This window comes from Vigna unguiculata, chromosome 7 (genome assembly GCF_004118075.2).
Source record: "Vigna unguiculata cultivar IT97K-499-35 chromosome 7, ASM411807v1, whole genome shotgun sequence".
NCBI lineage: Eukaryota > Viridiplantae > Streptophyta > Magnoliopsida > Fabales > Fabaceae > Vigna > Vigna unguiculata.
Window position 1 is genome coordinate 11,299,224 of NC_040285.1, and position 18,068 is coordinate 11,317,291.

Here is an 18,068-nt window from a genome sequence, read left to right on the forward strand (position 1 = left end):
GAGTGACCATTGGGAAGTTGTAGAGGAGAGGTGTCCTCAACTGGTTCGAGGCGAACATCCCGGCCTATTCTGGGTCAAGATCTTCGCCGGATAGGGCTATGCTGGAGCCACGGGGCCTCTCGATATGGTTGGTTTGTTGGATTGGTAGTTGTGGTCGCAAGCTGGCCATGTAGCATTCTCGTGCCAAGCGCTGGTCGCAGTGGATGGTAAGGATGTCGCCGGATGGGGTATGGAACTTCATGGCTAAGTGAGGGGTGCAGACGACGGCGCCAAGGGTATTGAGGGAAGGACAGCCTAGGAGGATGTTATAGGATGTTGGCGCGTCGACGATGAGGAAGCGGATTGGGATGGTTTTAGTTTGGGTTCCCTCCCGAAAGACGGTGTGGAGGTCAATGTAGCCCCAGGTGGATACCTGTTCACCGGAAAAGCCATATATTGGCTCGTCATATGGGACCATGGCGGTGTCAGGAAGTTGAAGTTTTTGGTAGGTGACCCAGTAGAGGATATCAACAAAGCTGCCCTAATCAACAAGGACTTTCTTGACAACGTAATTTTCGATTTCAACAGTGATGACCATGGGGTCATCTTATTGGTGGTCGAGGCCGTGGAAGTCATCATCTGTGAAGACGATAGGAGGCATACGGCGTCTGTGGTGGGAATGGGTGATGTGGTTGATGGATTGTATATGGCGGAGGTGTCTTTTTCTGGCAGAAGAGGTGGAGCCTCCGCTTGCGAAGCCACCAGAGATGGTGTTAATGGTGCCATGTAAGGGAGAGTCGACAGGGGTGATGTCGGTGCGGGCCGGCTCCCGTTCTTGACTGGTGGGTTGGGCGGGGTGCCTATCATGACGGGAGTCATGTGATGGACGTCTGTGATCAGATCGAGGGGGTAGCGGGATCGTGAGGAGGAGGAATGGTCGTCTCTACGGATGAAGCGGCAAAAATGGCCAGCACGGACCAGTTCTTCTATTTTATCCTGGAGTGTTTTGCATTCTTCTGTAGTGTGTCCATGGTTGCGATGGTAGCGGCAATATTTGGTCATGTCAGCGTTGGGGGGTGTAGTTGTCTTGCGTGGTGAAGGGATTAGATCAGCTTGGAGGGCTTCGTCGAGGATGTGGGAGCGGGCTACAGTAAGGGGAGCGTATCTGGTGAAGCGAGGTTGGCGGGGTTCGTGTGGGCGGGTATCAGGACGTGGGTTAGGATGTGGCATGGGGTTGGCGGGGGTGGCTGCATAGTCGTTGCAGAATTTGATGTGAAGGGTTTGCATTTCTTCCATGCGGACATAGTCAGCTGCACGCAACTTAAGCTCGTGCATGGAGGCAGGTGGGTGGAGATAGACGTTGTTGGTGAAGGGGCCGGGTTGTAGGGTAAGGGTCATGCACTGGAGGATCATCTCCTGATTGAGGTGTGGTGTACCAAGGGCTGCATTAATAAAGCGGTCTATGAACGCTTTGAGTGGTTCGTTTTGTTCCTGTCTGATGCCTAGGAGGGATATGGTGGTAGTTTGATGTGGGCGGTTGCCGGAGAAATGGGTGGAGAACATGTGGGAGAGGACGTCAAAATTGTCGATGGAGTAAGGCGGAAGGGTTGTGAACCATTCTAGGGCAGGGCCCTTGAGGGTGGTGGGGAAAGCTTTGCAAAAGACTGCGTCTTGGGATGTGTATAGGGCGACATGGGTGATGTAGACCTTAAGGTGTTCGTCAGGGTTGGTTTCGCCAGTATAGCGATCCAGGGTGAAAGGTTCCCACTGGGCTGGAAGTGGGGTGTTGGCGATAAAGTCAGTGAAGGGGTGACGGCACCTGGGCTGGTGGGGGGAAACAGGTGAGGTGGGATGGGATGGTTGATCATAGCGGGAAAGGTGGAGGTTAAGTTGTGAGGGGGGATGTGGGTTGTCGGAAGATATTATGGGTTGTATGGTGGAATATGTGTGGTGTGTAGGGTGGTGGGTATGTTGTAGGGGATTTGGGTGGTAGGGAGGGTAGCGGCGGGGGTTGGGGGTGCGGTGAGCCCCGGTTGACCAGATGGGAGGTGATGGGGATGGGTAGAGGTAACAGGTGTTTGTTGGGTGGTGGTGAAGGTGTGAGGGGTGGGGTTGTATTCACTTTCTTCCTCTGTGGGCTGGAAGGCCGGAGACTTCACAGCTTCAGAAGTTTCTTTGGCTTTTCCCTTCAGATTGGGATCAGCCTCGACCCTTCGCCTCATGCGAGAGTTCTCTTGTCTCAATGCCTCCATTTCATCAGCGCTGCGTTTCTTCAGATCCGCGAGTTCTTGTTGCATCTTTGCTTGGCCGTCTAGGATAGCGGCCAGATCAAGGGTGATGCCAGGAGGTCTAGAGGGACCAGCATCCGCTTGCTTGTTCGCTCCAGCTTTGCTACGGGTGGAAACCATCTTCAGAGAAAAACGGGTACTAAAGGTGTTCGTCTTGTGCCCCACGGTGGGCGCCAATTGTTCCTGTAGAGAACAAATAAGATGAGTTAGGCACAAGTAGCACCTTACCATGTAGTCCGCTATCTCTTCAGTTGGTCTCTCCCCGATTGATACATGTCAGCTTGAACCCAGGAGGGGTTACCTGCAGAAGGGTCTCCGAAGCTCAAGTTAGTCAAAGCTCTCAGAAAGTCAAATCAGAGATTAATGAATGCGTACCTTTAATTCGTGGGGTCCATGCGTATTTATAGAGCATTAATGATGTTCGTTTATCCAATGGGTCGGACCTTGGCTTGGGCCCTAGCCTGGGTTATGAGTGGGCCTAGGCCCTAACCCAGGCCTCTAAGGTTCATCGAACGCGAGGACCTCTATTTTACTAAGTCTTCGAGAGCGGTCTGATCCGTTTACTTCTTAGCTTGTCAGATGCCGTCCTTGGCCGCGCACTATCCGTGTCGGCCATTTTGTTGTTACTTTAGCCTTTGTTTAGTTAAGTTCGAGACCATGGCGGCCCAGGTCGTGTACTTGGGTTGTCTCTGGCATGTTCGTGAGGTTTATCATTTATATGGTTAAATTGACCAGGTCCGGTATAAGTTAAACAGACTCGGCCTATGTTGAATACTTGGCTGCTTTGATTGAGTTTGGTTAGGTGTGATACATTAAATATTAAAAGTTGAATTATTAGCATTTATAGTAGAACAAAAATAGGTTAAAGAATACCTTTTGTAGATGCTTCTTTCTCTTAATATCTACTTCTTTCTTCCTCTATCTCAAAAATACCTATTTTGCCTATTATTCTGCACGTTCCTTCTTCCTCCAAGAATGTGTAACGTTGCTTCTTCCTTCTTCCTCCAAGAAAGTGTTGCTCACCAAACTCAACGCTTCTTCCTGCCTCCTTCGAGAATGCGTCGCTCAACACTTCTTCTTTCTTTCTAAACGGGCTTCTTTGATTTAGAGCAATTTGACATAGATAAAGATGTTGTAAACAATGCTTTAGTTGATGACATTTAGGAACTTTTAATTTTCAACTTTTACTTTTGTGATGAATGTATGTATGATGCAATTATGAATATATTCTCTAACTTTCAAATAATGCAATCGCGTGTATCTTCTAATTGTATAGGAATCTAAGCATGTTATGATTAGTTTTGTCCTTAAGTAGATTTAGTCGTTCTAGTTGGGTTTCATATGAAAACGAATTCATTGTCTTAAGCGGACTTAAAGGCATTGTTCTTTAGACGAGTTTTATGATGTCATTTCACAAGCTTTCTGTGTGTTGTCGTGTTTGGACGAGTTTTATAAAGGGTACTTTTCTTTTTTCTCTTTGATGTTTACCACGAGATGAACTGAGCAAACAAACTAAGAAAATCAATGTAAACAAATTACAATTGTTTTATTCCTTCTACATCAGAATTCATAATTTCTTTTAATGAACACTTGGTTCCTACTTTTGCACTTAACTAGACTTAGTTATGGATTATGTTGAGGTTTAGTGAACACAATGTGACAACTTATACACTAAGGACTCATAAATGGTCCCTTACTACCAAGAGTGAAGCCTAGTGGACATTGAATCAACTTTGCAGATCTGGTTTAGGTGGCTTTTATTAGTTTATGCTATTACTTATGTTTTTCTTCAATTTCTAGTCTTACATGTGATTTACCCTTTTCGATTACTTTATAGTATGTTTTTACTTTCAATATTGCATTTTAATCATTTGAAAATTGTTCCAAACATTTAAGTCCAATTTTGTCATAGATTTTCAGTTTTTACAGTTTGATAGTTAATTTCATTACCTATGGCACCATTGGTTCTAGTTTTGGTTTAAACTTCAAATTTTTTATTTTTGTTATTTAATTCGAATTTTAAGCATTACTTCATGATTGATTCTACATTAGATTCATGCTTCTACATTAAATTCCATTTTTAATTCTCAATTTCCATTTTTTATTATTTAGTTAGGTTTTCTGGTTAGGTAGTTTTCTGAATTATAGTAACTTAATTATACATGTTATTGTGTTTAATTTTCAGTTTAATGTTCATTTGGAATTGTTTCAAACCTTTTTGTATATTCATGTCATTTTTACATTCATAGCATAACATATAACACATTTTACATAACAGATTGCATAATACCCATTGTTGTCAAATTTGATGTCACACTGATACACTTTCATTGGCTACCAAAACTGATTTTGAGTGTGATTTTGCGAATTATGAGTAGTTTTATAGTTCTCAAATCATGTCATGCATATTTTTAGTGATCTAAACATGTTTTGTTCTTTAGTTTGCATAAATCACATTGTTAGTTCTCTTAGGCATTTCATTAAACACCTTGTGAGTTTATGTTTTCACTGTGTCATTTTATCCAACAATTTCATATTTTAGGTTTTTGCCTTGTTTTAGGTGACTTTTTAGGGATTAGATCATATTATTCATGTTTCCATGATGTTTTTCATGTTCATTACTTATCTCACATCATTCTAACCTCATTTGAATATTCATTTGATAATTTCATTCATATTTACATTATACATTGGTGCCACAGTTTTTGCATATTTTTGTTGTCATTTTAGTTTCTTTGCATGAGTTTAGTACATCATATTAGAGTAGATAATATATTTAATAGTTTCCTTCATCCCTTGCTTTAGTTTCCATGGTTAAACAAACACAAAAATAGCTAGCAATTTCAAAGTTCCTTGGATTGACTCTCTGGTTTTCCCTGTATAGTGGAAATTTTCTTTTTATAGACTTAATGCGACTAAAATCAGTTCAGCAATCAACCTTCGCCGCAAACACGCTCTCCACCTTGTAGTAACTTCAAGAAACCATGATAAGAGTTAATCTTCTTGTTTTTAAGAGGACAATGTGTTTGTGCTTATGTTGCTTAATAAAGTCTCGAAAAGATCCTTGCTCGACATTAAGATAACAATGTTATATATGTTAGTTTTGAAATGGTTGAAAAGCCAAGAAGGGAGGGATGAATTGGCTAGTTAAAACTTTAGTAATTGAATCAATTAGATCACCAAGTTAGGATGCAAACAGTACTTAACTATACACTTTGAATCAATCAAAAACAGAGTTAACAGATTGATTTTACTAAACAGATTTTGTTCTGGTATAATCAATCGATTGAAACTGAAAAACAGTCGACTGAAATACTAGGAAAAATGCAGAAATGCGAATTTGAATTTTAAACCAGAAACAATGCTCAAGAATGATCAAGACCTGTTCCAAATGATTATACAAACATGCTCAATGCTTCAGATGCTATGAAAACATACAAGAACGTGAAAAAGATTATTAAAGCACAAGTTCTTGAAACTTTAAAATGAAAATGCAAGAGAGAAAGGTTAGAGAAGAGAGTACACCACGAATTTTTATACTGGTTCACTCAAACCTGAGCTACATCCAGTTTGTCAAGGCAACCTTAGCTTGACTTTGCACTATTTCAAAAGTTTTACAAAGTATACACCCTTACACTTCCAAAATATGCAAAAACACCACAAAAGACTCTTGAATCACACAAGAATCACACCAGCACAACAGGAACCCTCTTGCAGACCTGGAAAACCACCAGGCACACACACAAAGCTTGAGAAAGATCAAACCTCAGTGGTAGCATAGCCTTGCCTACCACAAACCACTTTCTCCAAGCTTCAAACCAAGCCAAAAGCTTCAAGAATTGATCCAAGATCAATCTTCAACAGCTGCAACACCTATGATCACGAAGGAAAGAGTTTCCACAAGTTTCCAGAACCAAATCGTGCTCTAAAATGATCAACAGACCTCTCTTTTGAAAATCACACCTTTTATAGTCAAACTGTTACGAAATTCAATAGGTTGATTTTCAAATCAATTGGTTGATTTCACTTGACTTAAGTGAAATCAGTCGATTAAAAACTAAATCAACTGATTGAATTTGTTGCAGTTTAAGACTACTGCAGCCAACCTTTTAACCTATTAAAAAGTCATTCAACAGATTAAAAGAGACATTTTAACCTGTTGAAAAACCATTCAACAGATTAAAAACACAACAATGACCAAACTACATCTAATTAATGCTTTAAGGTCTACAACATGAATTACAAACTTAAAGTACACTTTCTAAATGATGTAACTACATGGGGAGCACACATTTCAGCCTTGATCACCATGGATATCATCAATTCTCCTTTCCTTCATCAATGTAGACTTCATTCCAATGTTTATGGCTTCAAGATAGTTCAAAAGAGCTTCATTCAATTTTCATCAAATCTTCAAGAAGCAAACCACCTTGGCTTCTCATGTCAACAATATAGATGTGAATGTTCACTTCATAAAGACTCCAAAGAAAGAAGAGAGGATAGATTCAAAGTAACAAAAGACAAGAAAGTAAAGAAGAACACAAGAACAACACAAAGTGTAACATAAGCTAAAAATGGAAATAAAAGATGGAAAAGGTAGGAAATGGAAGAGGTTGGGGAGGGTGGCACGCCATTTAGGGGATGAACCAACCTAATATGAGTGGTGGTTGCCTCCACTTGAACCAAAGTTCAAGATATGACTAAGGATAAGCTCACTTTAGAAAGAGAGAGACACCAAAAATGGTTGTTATAACTCACTTTTTCATTCAACAACCCTTTACAAGTGGGGAGGATGTCCTCTTCAATAAGCCAAGAGATGGACCACCTAAATATTATACAATTATGAGGATTCCCTAACAAAATGAAAAAGCATCTTCTAGGAATCCAATGATTGGGAGAGGGGGTGGTACAAAGAGAATATTCTCCAATCATCACAAGATCATCAAAAGGTGCATTATCTCTCCTCCAAGGGTGCATAAAGGTCTCCACTTCAAGATTCTTTCTTCTTCACCTCTAAGGGTTTTAGCAAAATTAGGAGTGTGATGAATACACTCCCTTGGGCTAGACTCCTCCTTGGCCTTTCATTCCTCTAGAAGGTGGCAGCCTCAAAAAGGGGAGGTGCCACTAGCAAATTTTGAAAACACAAGACACAAACATGAGTCAAGAATTTATTTAAGACAAAAAATAAACAAACTAATAAAAGAAAGGTGAAGAAAACTTCCTCTTAATCATGCTTATTTTCCTTAAATTCCTTCCTCCATCTTTAGTAGGGGTTATTTGAGCCCTTCTTGATGAGTTTGACTTCATTTGAGGAAGTAATTTCTCCTTCCTCCCAAGAGATCTTACCCAATCCCTAGCCTTGAAAATGCTATCATTTCTCCCTTTGTGTGTATGACTTTGCTCCACTTTCCCTTCTTTCTTAGGTTGTGTGTGCATGTGAAAAAGGATGAGAACAAGAGGTTTCATAGGTTTAATCCTATTCACTACCTCAAATGAAGAATTTGGAAGAGAGTAACTAACTTTACTTGGGGCACTCTTTTTTGTAGGCAAGTAACACTCTTGTGGAGGCTTGCCCTTTTTCTTTCTTTTCCTCTTCTTTTGTTTTCTTTTTTGTTTTATTTTGATCATTGTTAACTTCCTTAGGTGATAGAGGTGGTTAGGTAATTTTCTTCCCATGAAAGAGAAAGGAAAACTTGTTGGTGTGGCTATCATGAAGGGTTTGTTTATCAAATTGCCATGGCCTACCAAGTAATAAGTGTGTGGCTTCCATGGGGACAACATCACAAAAGCACTTTTTCCTAGCATTTTCATATGGATAAGTTAACTAGGACTTGTTTATTTACCTTAACTTCTTCTTTCTTGCTTATCCATGTAAGTTTCTAGGCTTGGCATTAGGAATGGTTTTTAAGCCAAGCTTACCCACCACCCTTGCGCTAGCCACATTTGCACTACTTCCTCCATCAATAATTAAAAAGTAAACATTATTGCTAATGAGGTATCTAGTATGCAATTTTTTTTCTTTGGGATGGCTCAAGTTCTTTTTTAACTTGGCCTAGCATGTGTCTTGTTATCTCCTTCACAAGGTTTAATTTCATTATCACTAGAGGAAGAAGAGTCATCTCTTGAAGGAGAAGGGGGAGAAGAGCGTTCACTCTCTACAAAACCACTTGGCTTTAAGGTTATGGTTCTCTTGGTTGGGCAATTCAAAGCAATGTTCCCATTTCCCAAAAACTTTAAACATTTTATGGAACTTGACCTTTGAAAAGTAGAATGATGAAGGGATCTTCATGAGACTTTGAAGGGAACTTGTCATGTTTTTCTTTTTCTTTTTCTTTTCCCTTCAAAGAATGACTATAGTAGTTGATGAGTCATTATTTTCCTTCATTCCACTAGCCTTTATGTACCCATTTGACAGTTGTTCAGTGCTTAATTGTTTAATTGTTCATCATTAGTGTGTTTTCATCTGTTGGGCTTTATTGGACCATTGTTCCGAATTTGGGTTAATTTCGCATTATTTGGTCTAATTTTCGTTTTTAATTATTTTTAGGTATTTGGGTGAAGCAATTTTGGAGCTTGGACATTAATATTTAGTTGAAGAGACTTACCACATCATTGCCACATCATTTCCACGTCATCTGAGTGAATGGGCCAACATTAGAGGCCCAAGAGTGACAATTTTGTAATTCTGAGTGGCAGAATGGCATTTTTGTAAATACTATGGCAAGGGGTGATGGGACCACGAGAATTAGGTTTCTTTTCCATGCAGCAGCCGCACTCTTTTTCTCCCTCATTCTCTCCAACCTCCATTTTCGTTCTCCAAGCTTCCATGGAGGTGCTCCTTGCGATTTTTCACGTTTTTGGCTAGTTTTTACCGTTTTTATGCACATTTGACAGCACTCATTGAGGGTTTTACGTTTTGAATTCATTTTCTAGCTTGGGCAGCTCATTTTGTGGATCTTATTGACTTGGAACAACACTCATTCATGGGGTTTTCGGATTTATATATCACAGCATCGTTTTACATTCGATTGAAGCTTTGAAATCTCTCTTTTGCTCTTGATTTGCGTCTTTAAGAATTCATAAGTTAGGGTTTTTTATTTTGATGTTCTGTTTCAGATTTAAAGTGTTTGATTATTCCATTTTGATGTCTAGCTAAGCTTTCTGCATTGATTCCTTGACGAAATTGAAATGAAACCATGAGATTGTTGATCGATTTTGTGTTGTATTCAGAATTGCATTGAATTCAGGTTGTGTTTTTTATGATAAACACATTTTTTATGTATGCTTAATCTCAAATTCGTGTGTGCACATTGAGAGGCTCGTATTCATGCTTAATGTTTATGGGTTCTTTCACAGCTTGCTTCAATCTGTGGGTGTTAATTGCCTTAAATCTGTTATGCTTAATGACAATGAATCCATGGTAATTTTTGCTTAGTTGATTACTTAGGGTTGATGAGAGCAAATTCAAATAGAACAATTAATTTGGTAATCTGTGATTGGTGGACTTTCAATTGAATCAAGGAATCATTGCGTTTTCATATAACTATTAAATTTGTCTACATTGCGAATTTAAGTTTGTTGTGAATCTGCCTGCCAACCCCCCCTGTGTTATTGTGTTGTGTTGATCTGGAAATTGAGGCTTTGAACAAGAACATTGGTCGTTGGGAGACAACTTGGTTCAACTTTCATATACTGCATTTAATCTGTTTTAATTTGCTAGGGTACGACCTCTATCAGTAGTCATTTTGTAAGTAACTCTTTCTTGCCCCCCAATTTTTTCTTTTCAATTGGACTTCAATTTTAAGGGCAAGATGCAAAACATTTTCTAAAGAGGAATGCTCATACAACTCTACTATGTCTTGAATATCCCTCTTAAAGTCATTCACAAACCTAGCTACCTTGACCTCATTTGTTTCATCATGCAATCCAACCTTCATCATTAAAGACTAACAGCTTAAAATACTCGTTCACAACATGCCTCCTTGTTATCAAAAGGCCTTCCCTCCCAGAGTAGAATGGAACAAATCTAGTGCGCATCAAATATTTAATGTCTATCCAAGAAGTCATGGATGGCTCTTAGTGATTATCCATACAAACTTTATGCGACCAAGTCATGGCATATCCCTTAAAATAACAAAAGACAAGAAAAGAAACAAGAACATAACAACAACAAATAGAATAAAATAAGTTGAAATGGAAATAAAAGATGGAAAAGAAAAGGAATGGAAGAGGATGGGGAGGGCAGCACATCACTTGGGAGATGGACCAACCCAAGATAAATGGTGGTTATCGCCACTTGAACCAAAGTTCAAGATAAAACTAGGGATAAGCTCACTCTAGAAGGAGAGACACACAAAAAAGGGATACAATAACTTTACTTCTCCATTCAATAACCCTTTTACAAGTGGGGAGAAAGTCCTCTTAAATAGGCCAAGAGAGGGATCTCCTAGCAATTGTACAAAGATGAGGATTCCCTAAAAAAATAAAAAAGTATCTTCTAGAAATCTAATGATTGGGAGAGGAGGTGGTACAAAGGAGAATATTCTCAAATCATTACAAGATCATTGAAGCATTTTCTTTCCTCCAAGTTTGCATAGTGGTCCCCACTCCAAGATGCTCTCTTCTCCACTTCCAAAGGTGTCTCCTTAGCAAAACTAGAGGTGTGGTGAGTACATTCCCTAGGGCTAGGCTCTTTCTTGGCCCTTCATTCCTCTAGAAGAGGACATCCTCAAAAGGGGAGGTGCCACTAGCAAACCGATAATACACAAGATATAAATGTGAGTCAAGAATTTATTTAAGACAAAAGTTAAACAAACTAATAGAAGAAAGGTGAATAAACCTCCCTCTTTATCATTCTTATTTTCCTCAAACTCTTTCGGGTTTAAGGGTTTAAGGTTTAAGGTTAGGAGTTCATCAAACCACACCTTGCCAAAAAAACCAAAAAGTAAATCTCGTCAACATAGTGCGAGCCACCATGAGGCCTATACAGATCCACCGTGAGCACTCACCAGAAAACATAAGCCTTAACCATGACATCCTCTACAAATCCATACAGTTTTGGCAACAGTTTCTAGTGGCTTGTGGTCAGTCCTGTCGTGAACAAGAATGGTAGAGAAGAAGATTCATCATAAATTTGGGCTTGGGCTAATCTGCTAGAGATGAAAATAGAATTCCACTACAACGATTGTAAAGGGAAATTTAGGCAAAAATTAATCGTTGATAATTTATTAGATACTTAAATAATTTATTTATTTAATTATATTAGAAAATATCAACATATAATATTTGTCAAATCTTTTTAAAACTAGCTAAATATTTACAAATCCTTTTAGATATTCTTAACCACCTAAAAGATAAGTGGTGTATTATGATTATTTAAAAGATATTTTGATGATATTGCATTATTATGAAGGAGATTTCAACAATAGAAAAGCCAGAAACAAAGCTTAGTCAAATTTTTATATAAAGAGACCTAGTGGAAGTAGAAAGGAGAGCTTGACAACCCCTAATTTAGTGAAGTTGTTGTCCATCACGCCTCCCAGCTCTTTTCCACTCCTATTTTCAATCTTTCTTCCATTCTTCCACTTTCCAGTCATTCATGATGTATATACCACCCCATCCATGGAGTGTTAAGCATTTGGGGTTGATTATGCTGTAATTTCTTAATGGATTTTGAAGTTAGAATGAAATAATTTGTTTATTCTTTTAATTATTGTTGTGATTTATGTTTATTAATGTTTTCTGTCTCAAAATCAAGTAAAAGTAATGATTTTTATGTTGTAACAAGTTTGCAATGTGTTTAATCTGCATGCATATTAATCATGAGTCAAAGAGTTTTTAATTTTAATTGAGATTGTACTTTGATTAAAGATAAAAGCTTTAACAAGAATTAATCAAGAATTTACTTTGTTACTTGATAAGTAGAGGACAAAGGAATACATAATTAGATAATACTATTTAATTGAGATTGTATTTTGATTAATAGTGACAACACCAACAAATGAAAATTTACATTAATCAATTTAAAAATATAAGTGATGAGTCTTATTTTAAAAAAAGCATTAGAATTAACTTATTATTCAATGCATTGCTATTTGATTTAATTTAATTTGTTTACCATAGCTGCAAACCTAAAATTCATCTTTGTCATAAAGTATCAAGGACATTCATATTAACATATCATAACATTTGCATTTTAATCCTTTTAGATGCATTTTTATTGATCTTTAGACTTTATCTTTTGCATATTTTTATACATCTTATTCATATTCATTCATATTGCATTAGACTAGTTCTTTAGTTTTCTCTTTTATTATTTCTATACTCCTAATGTAGGGTTTCATAAAAATTAACTTGATATGGAAAATGATTTTAGATTAGTTTTACCCTTCTAATCTATTGGCTACTAGTTTAATAATATTGAAATTACTAGAGTTGAATACTGTTAACTTAATACATCCTATTAAATAGGAAGGAGAAAAAAATAGAATCTCCTCAGCTAAACAAAATAATGGCTGGATCCTGCTTGCCATTTCGTGGCTTCGACTTGTTGCTGTTTTCGAAAAGGAAAGATGTGACACCCAAAACGTTTAAAGTAATTAAAACATAACCGACTAATATTCAAATCGAATCCAACACCCAAATTTAAGCCAAAAAATTCATCCAAAACAATAGAGATTGCACAATATTTCAGGGGCTAAACTAATGTTTAAAAATTTATCAATATTCTGAACAACCTTAGCTATATTTGTGTCAATTATCTTCTTTTCAAACTCATGTAAGTAAACAAGATAGAATATTCATTTCTCTATCTATAGGATCACGTCGATCTATTGTTTACACAGTTCTATTTAACAGACATCGTTGTATCATGTAATCGTGCTCTTCCGCTTTCTTCATCGATACCATTTATAGGAGTGACTGAGCCAATAGGCTTCTATAGTGGAGAGCTCCAGAGCAAAAAGCTATAATAATAATAATAATGCCATAAAGACCAATGAACACAAATCCTAAGAAAAATTCGGAGCCATGTGCCTGAGAAACAGAAAAACAACGTCAGTTAGAACAAAATATACATAAGCATATGTAAGACTTTATGGTTATGATTTGCAATATTTCCGCCATTTGCATGAACTCAATATGGTAAATTAAACTAAAATGACACCATGCACATCGCAATCACAATGCCTTCAAATGAATGAATTAATGACAATAATTGTTGAGGAGACAACAAATCCCAAAGAAAAGTGGCCAGTTATGCTAACACTGAAAGGGAGATACAGTTTTGTAATCTTATAGCTATTGCAGCTGTCAGGATGGATTATTACAACAGATATATAAAGACCAGCAAGTAAAAACATATAATTGACACCTTAGTGGATGGCTCCAATGAACAATGGAATTTTTACTAACGGACTTCTTAGGTTCTTCCAAACAATTTGTTATTATAAATTGTTTTTTCCTGAAATTTAATTTCTGTGGAATTAGTGACCCTTTAAAATTCCATCTAGAGTTCACCTATTAAGTTCTTCCCTTTTAAATTAAGTTCCATAAGAGATCAATAATCACTATACTAAAGTAGCAGGACCCAGCAGCATGCCGTCGTTCACCACCATCCCAACCCAACTGATCCACCAATGTCAGCATTAGTCATTGCATCACATAAACCAAATAATCTAGAAACGCCCAAATAAATACTTCACCACATCCTACTTATAAACATCAAGGTAGTCCCTTTACTTTCAAGTTTATAAGCAACATGATCATTGCAGACAGCACAGTTCAACAAATAATATATTTAATAATTCCAGATTTAAATGAAATATTTAGAGTTATAGGCCTCTTCAAATGTCAAATTTATTGTTGTTTGAATGCTTGTTTCCTCACATTAAAACCAGATTCAGATAACTCTCGAGATGTCAAGGAAAAATAGACAGACAAATGAAACACCTCATAAATATTCCATTACCCTGCAACTATTTATATGTGACAAAACTACAGCTTTTCAAAGCCTTCTTAAAATGAGAATACGGAAGAATTAATGAATGTAGATATAAATTGTGCAAGTATATTAACATCTTTCGTAGGGACAAAAACAAATTGTTCTGAATCAACCATCTTTTATTGTTTTAAAAAATTAAATAAAAATAAGCCTCTAATTATCCATGACAACAGAACGGAAAGGAAATAGACTTTAAAACCCAAAATATTACAAATAAAAAAGAAAATTGGGCTATTGACCAATTACACCAGAGATCAAGCTCCTTATTTTCGAATGAATTGAATATTAACAGAAGCCTGAGTGATATATTACCATGTTTTAACATGAATACCATCAAAATGATTCAGAATGAACAATATTCTGAATATACCTTTCCAGTCCCTTCGCCCCCTTTTTTTTCCAGGTGTAACACTAGTCTAAGCTAAGAAACAATTACAAGCCATCAACAAAACTCCAAACCCTGAAAGATGTATAACTCCTCTATTCCCCACCTTAGTTATACCAGCAACCTATCATAGTTAAGAGGACCTGCGGCTGACTTCGAATAGTTCAGGCTAGTATTAGAAAAATGGACAATATCTACGGATCATGACTTGTCAGAATAGATTATAGAACTGGTGCAGGAAAAGCAGAAAAACAGATAGTAAAAGAAAACCTTCACTGGATATCGCTCTTCTCCCTGAATATGAATCAAATGTGATTCCAGAATCTAGGGGTTGTCCTCGTATTACAGAAATTTCAAATTTACATCTCAGTCCTACGAAATTTGAGAATCCTTTCCCTTCTTCCTAATCCCCACAAGAAGTCTAAAAGCTCGTCTATCATTTCCCTCTAGTTCACTAGCTAACTCAGTAACAGCTGATTCAAATACGCACAAACACTACAAAACAGTTACCAACTTTCATACCCGTATAGGCTACTTCACTAAAGTTTCCTTAATGGTTGAAAGGAAATGGAGGGGATGGGGTTAAAATCCCACATCGATCAATTTTAGCTTCTCTCCAGAATTGGGGAACTTGGAGGGGAGAGAAAGTATTGCACTAATTGAACTAAATTACCCTTAATTATTTGACTATTCCATGTACATGGTAGTAATTCGTTTATTTCCCCTCCCTTCAATGCCTTTCCCTTGTGAACAAGATAATGTGTCCCTTGCATTATAAATCCCTCAGTCTCCTCAATTGAACTAAAAATGCATTTGAGTACTACTAACTGTATCTTATATTTATTTTAAATTCAGTTTTAAACTTCTATACACACAAATCAGAACATCACAATACTTAAATCATTTACAGCTTTCTATCATGTCTACAATAACTTTTGTCAATTTTAAAACGAATAAATTCCCTCTCGCGTTTTAAGATTTATTTTTCACGTTACTAGTATATGTTGTATTTTATCCATGCATCTCAAATTTTAAAAATTTGATGCATCCCCATGTCCACTAGGTATCATATCTGTATCACCTGGTATCAAGTCTGTTAAGTTTCTAATTATGTTCTGAATTTTGGACCATGTATCAAACAAAACATAATTGAGAGCCACCACTTAAATTTCCTATTTTCCAGCCATGAAATTTGTCCATCCTAATTAAGAATGCCACACACAGGTATTTAACAAACTTCATATCACAAATATAAATAAGAAACATACTCAAATTATCATCGATGTAGTGAGTTTCAGGGAGTACCACTATATGCAGTAAAGGGGGTCTTGGTGTCCTAATCCTAATGGCAGCAATCAAAATAACGAATAACCTTGAGCTTCAGTTCACAATATCTGAAGCTCTCATTTAGACTGATTCAGTAGTATGTTAGTCTATGACGTACTTTGTTTTGCATGTGAACTTATAACCTTGGACAAACTTACCCACAAAGATTTTAGAAGAAAAAAATGAGTTTCTCCATAATTAAAATTAGCTTATGCAAGTTAAAATATAAAATTTAAAGAAATCATACAAGAGAACTTTAAATTAGGTTATACATAAGCTAATTTTATGTTCCGGAGAAAGTTTAATTCTTTTTCTTTCCAAGAAACCTAACGGAGTAGTTTGTCCAAACAATACACTTAACCAACTAGAGACAACAATTCACACACAAAATGAGCACCGAAACAAACAAAGTAAGCATACCAGCAACCACATTATCTACCATCACAAACAACTAAAAGTTTCCAACTAAAAGGTACACACTGCATAGCATTCGTTCACGAGATTAATCAACCAGTAAATACAAATCAAACAAAATGATGATCAAGAACATCATTTTAAAAAAATATATATATTTACAGCTTTCAGTAAAAATAACACTAATAACACCCACTTGATACTAACAAAAGGAGACATGATTTCATTTCAGTATGCCCGCACAATCATGTAATCAAACAAAATTTTTCAAGCCTCCACTTTGATCTTCAAGTGCAAAACAACAACTAGCTTTAACCCAACAAACTGTTCCAAACCAAATTCAAATCTCTCACAATTCTAAGAATTAGCATCACATTGAATAGCATACCCAAACGGTAATCACGAAGGTTTCAACATACCAATCAATCCGCCTTAGAATTAGACGCCAAGTTCCGTCTCTCAGCCCTGGCCATATCATACTCAAACTTTAAAACATTACTAATATGAGAAGTGTCCTTCACATAGAGCCTTCTCCCAAACGCGCTCTCTTCTATAAGAGGAAAGTAAGGGTACAAAACGGAGTTAACAACCCGGAACCAAACCGCCCCGAGAAAAACTCCAAGCGCGGTTCCGGCGAGAACCTGAGCAACAGTGTGGTAGCCGAGGTAGACGCGAGAGAACATGGTGAGGAGCGCGAGGGACCACGTGAGGAGGTGGAGGAAAGGGTTGTCGCGCACGTGCCAGAAGGTGAGACCTTTGAGGGAGAGAAGAGTGAGATAAGTGGCGAAGAAGAACATGTACTGGCAGTGGCTGGACGGCCAGCCGTGTGAGTCGCACATCTCAAGGAGTGCGCAGGTGGCGGGCCGTGCCTGCTGGACGGTGGTCTTGATGACTTCATTGATGAACTGCGACAAGATGAGGCCGAGCGCGAAGAACATGCCTTGGAGCTCGCGGCGGAAGAGGAAGTGGGAGACGAAGCCGCCGAAGGAGATGAAGACGGGGACGAGGGAAATCCACGCTAGGAAATGCCCTACGCGGTCGCCCTTCTGGTAGCGCACGTGCGTCAACGTCACGGCCTTCAGCGGCGGCGTCATGGTAGATCTGGAGCGGAACACTGAAAGATGGGTTTTTGGGTTTCGGTTTGGGTTTGGGTTTGGGTTTGGGTTTGGAGTAAAGGCGAGTGGTAAGGTAACGGAGAGAGGCTACTACCTACATTTACATATGGACTGTGTGAACAGGGAACTACTTTACACGCACAAAGTGTGTGAGTGTGTGTGCACTTGGGTCCATCTTTTATTTTCGTTTTATTAAAAGAAATAATAAATTATAGACACGTTTTAGATAATTGTATATTAATTTTAGATCTGAGACAAGTTTTAGGATTTTAACAAATTTTGGTACGTTAAACTAAGTTTTTATTAAATTTGTATGACGTATGTTTTAGTGTAGGGATTGAACGTTTACTTAAAGAATATAATCTACTTAAACAATATAATCCATTTAAACAATATAATTAGCAAACTTTTTAAACTTTTATTTATGTTGTTTGTTTGGTATTTATGTTCGTCAATAGATTGGGGATACTTGTTCCTCACTAATTTGACCTAATAAAAAAAACCTAAAATATGATAAATTATAATTTTTAGTTTTAATGGGTGATGGATGTGCGTGAATA

The 18,068-nt window shown here is 37.5% G+C and overlaps 1 protein-coding gene across 1 annotated transcript; it reads right to left on the reverse strand.

Annotated features, from left to right (window-relative positions):
* Positions 1-12,910: 12,910 nt before the first annotated feature.
* On the reverse strand, positions 12,911-17,631 carry LOC114192556 (lipid phosphate phosphatase gamma). Its single transcript, XM_028082309.1, has 2 exons — positions 16,813-17,631; positions 12,911-13,301 (listed from the first exon to the last, which is right to left on the reverse strand). The coding sequence occupies exon 1, from the start codon at positions 17,485-17,487 to the stop codon at positions 16,816-16,818; it is 672 nt and encodes a 223-aa protein (XP_027938110.1). The 5' UTR covers positions 17,488-17,631; the 3' UTR covers positions 12,911-13,301; positions 16,813-16,815.
* Between the last annotated feature and the right edge of the window lie 437 nt (positions 17,632-18,068).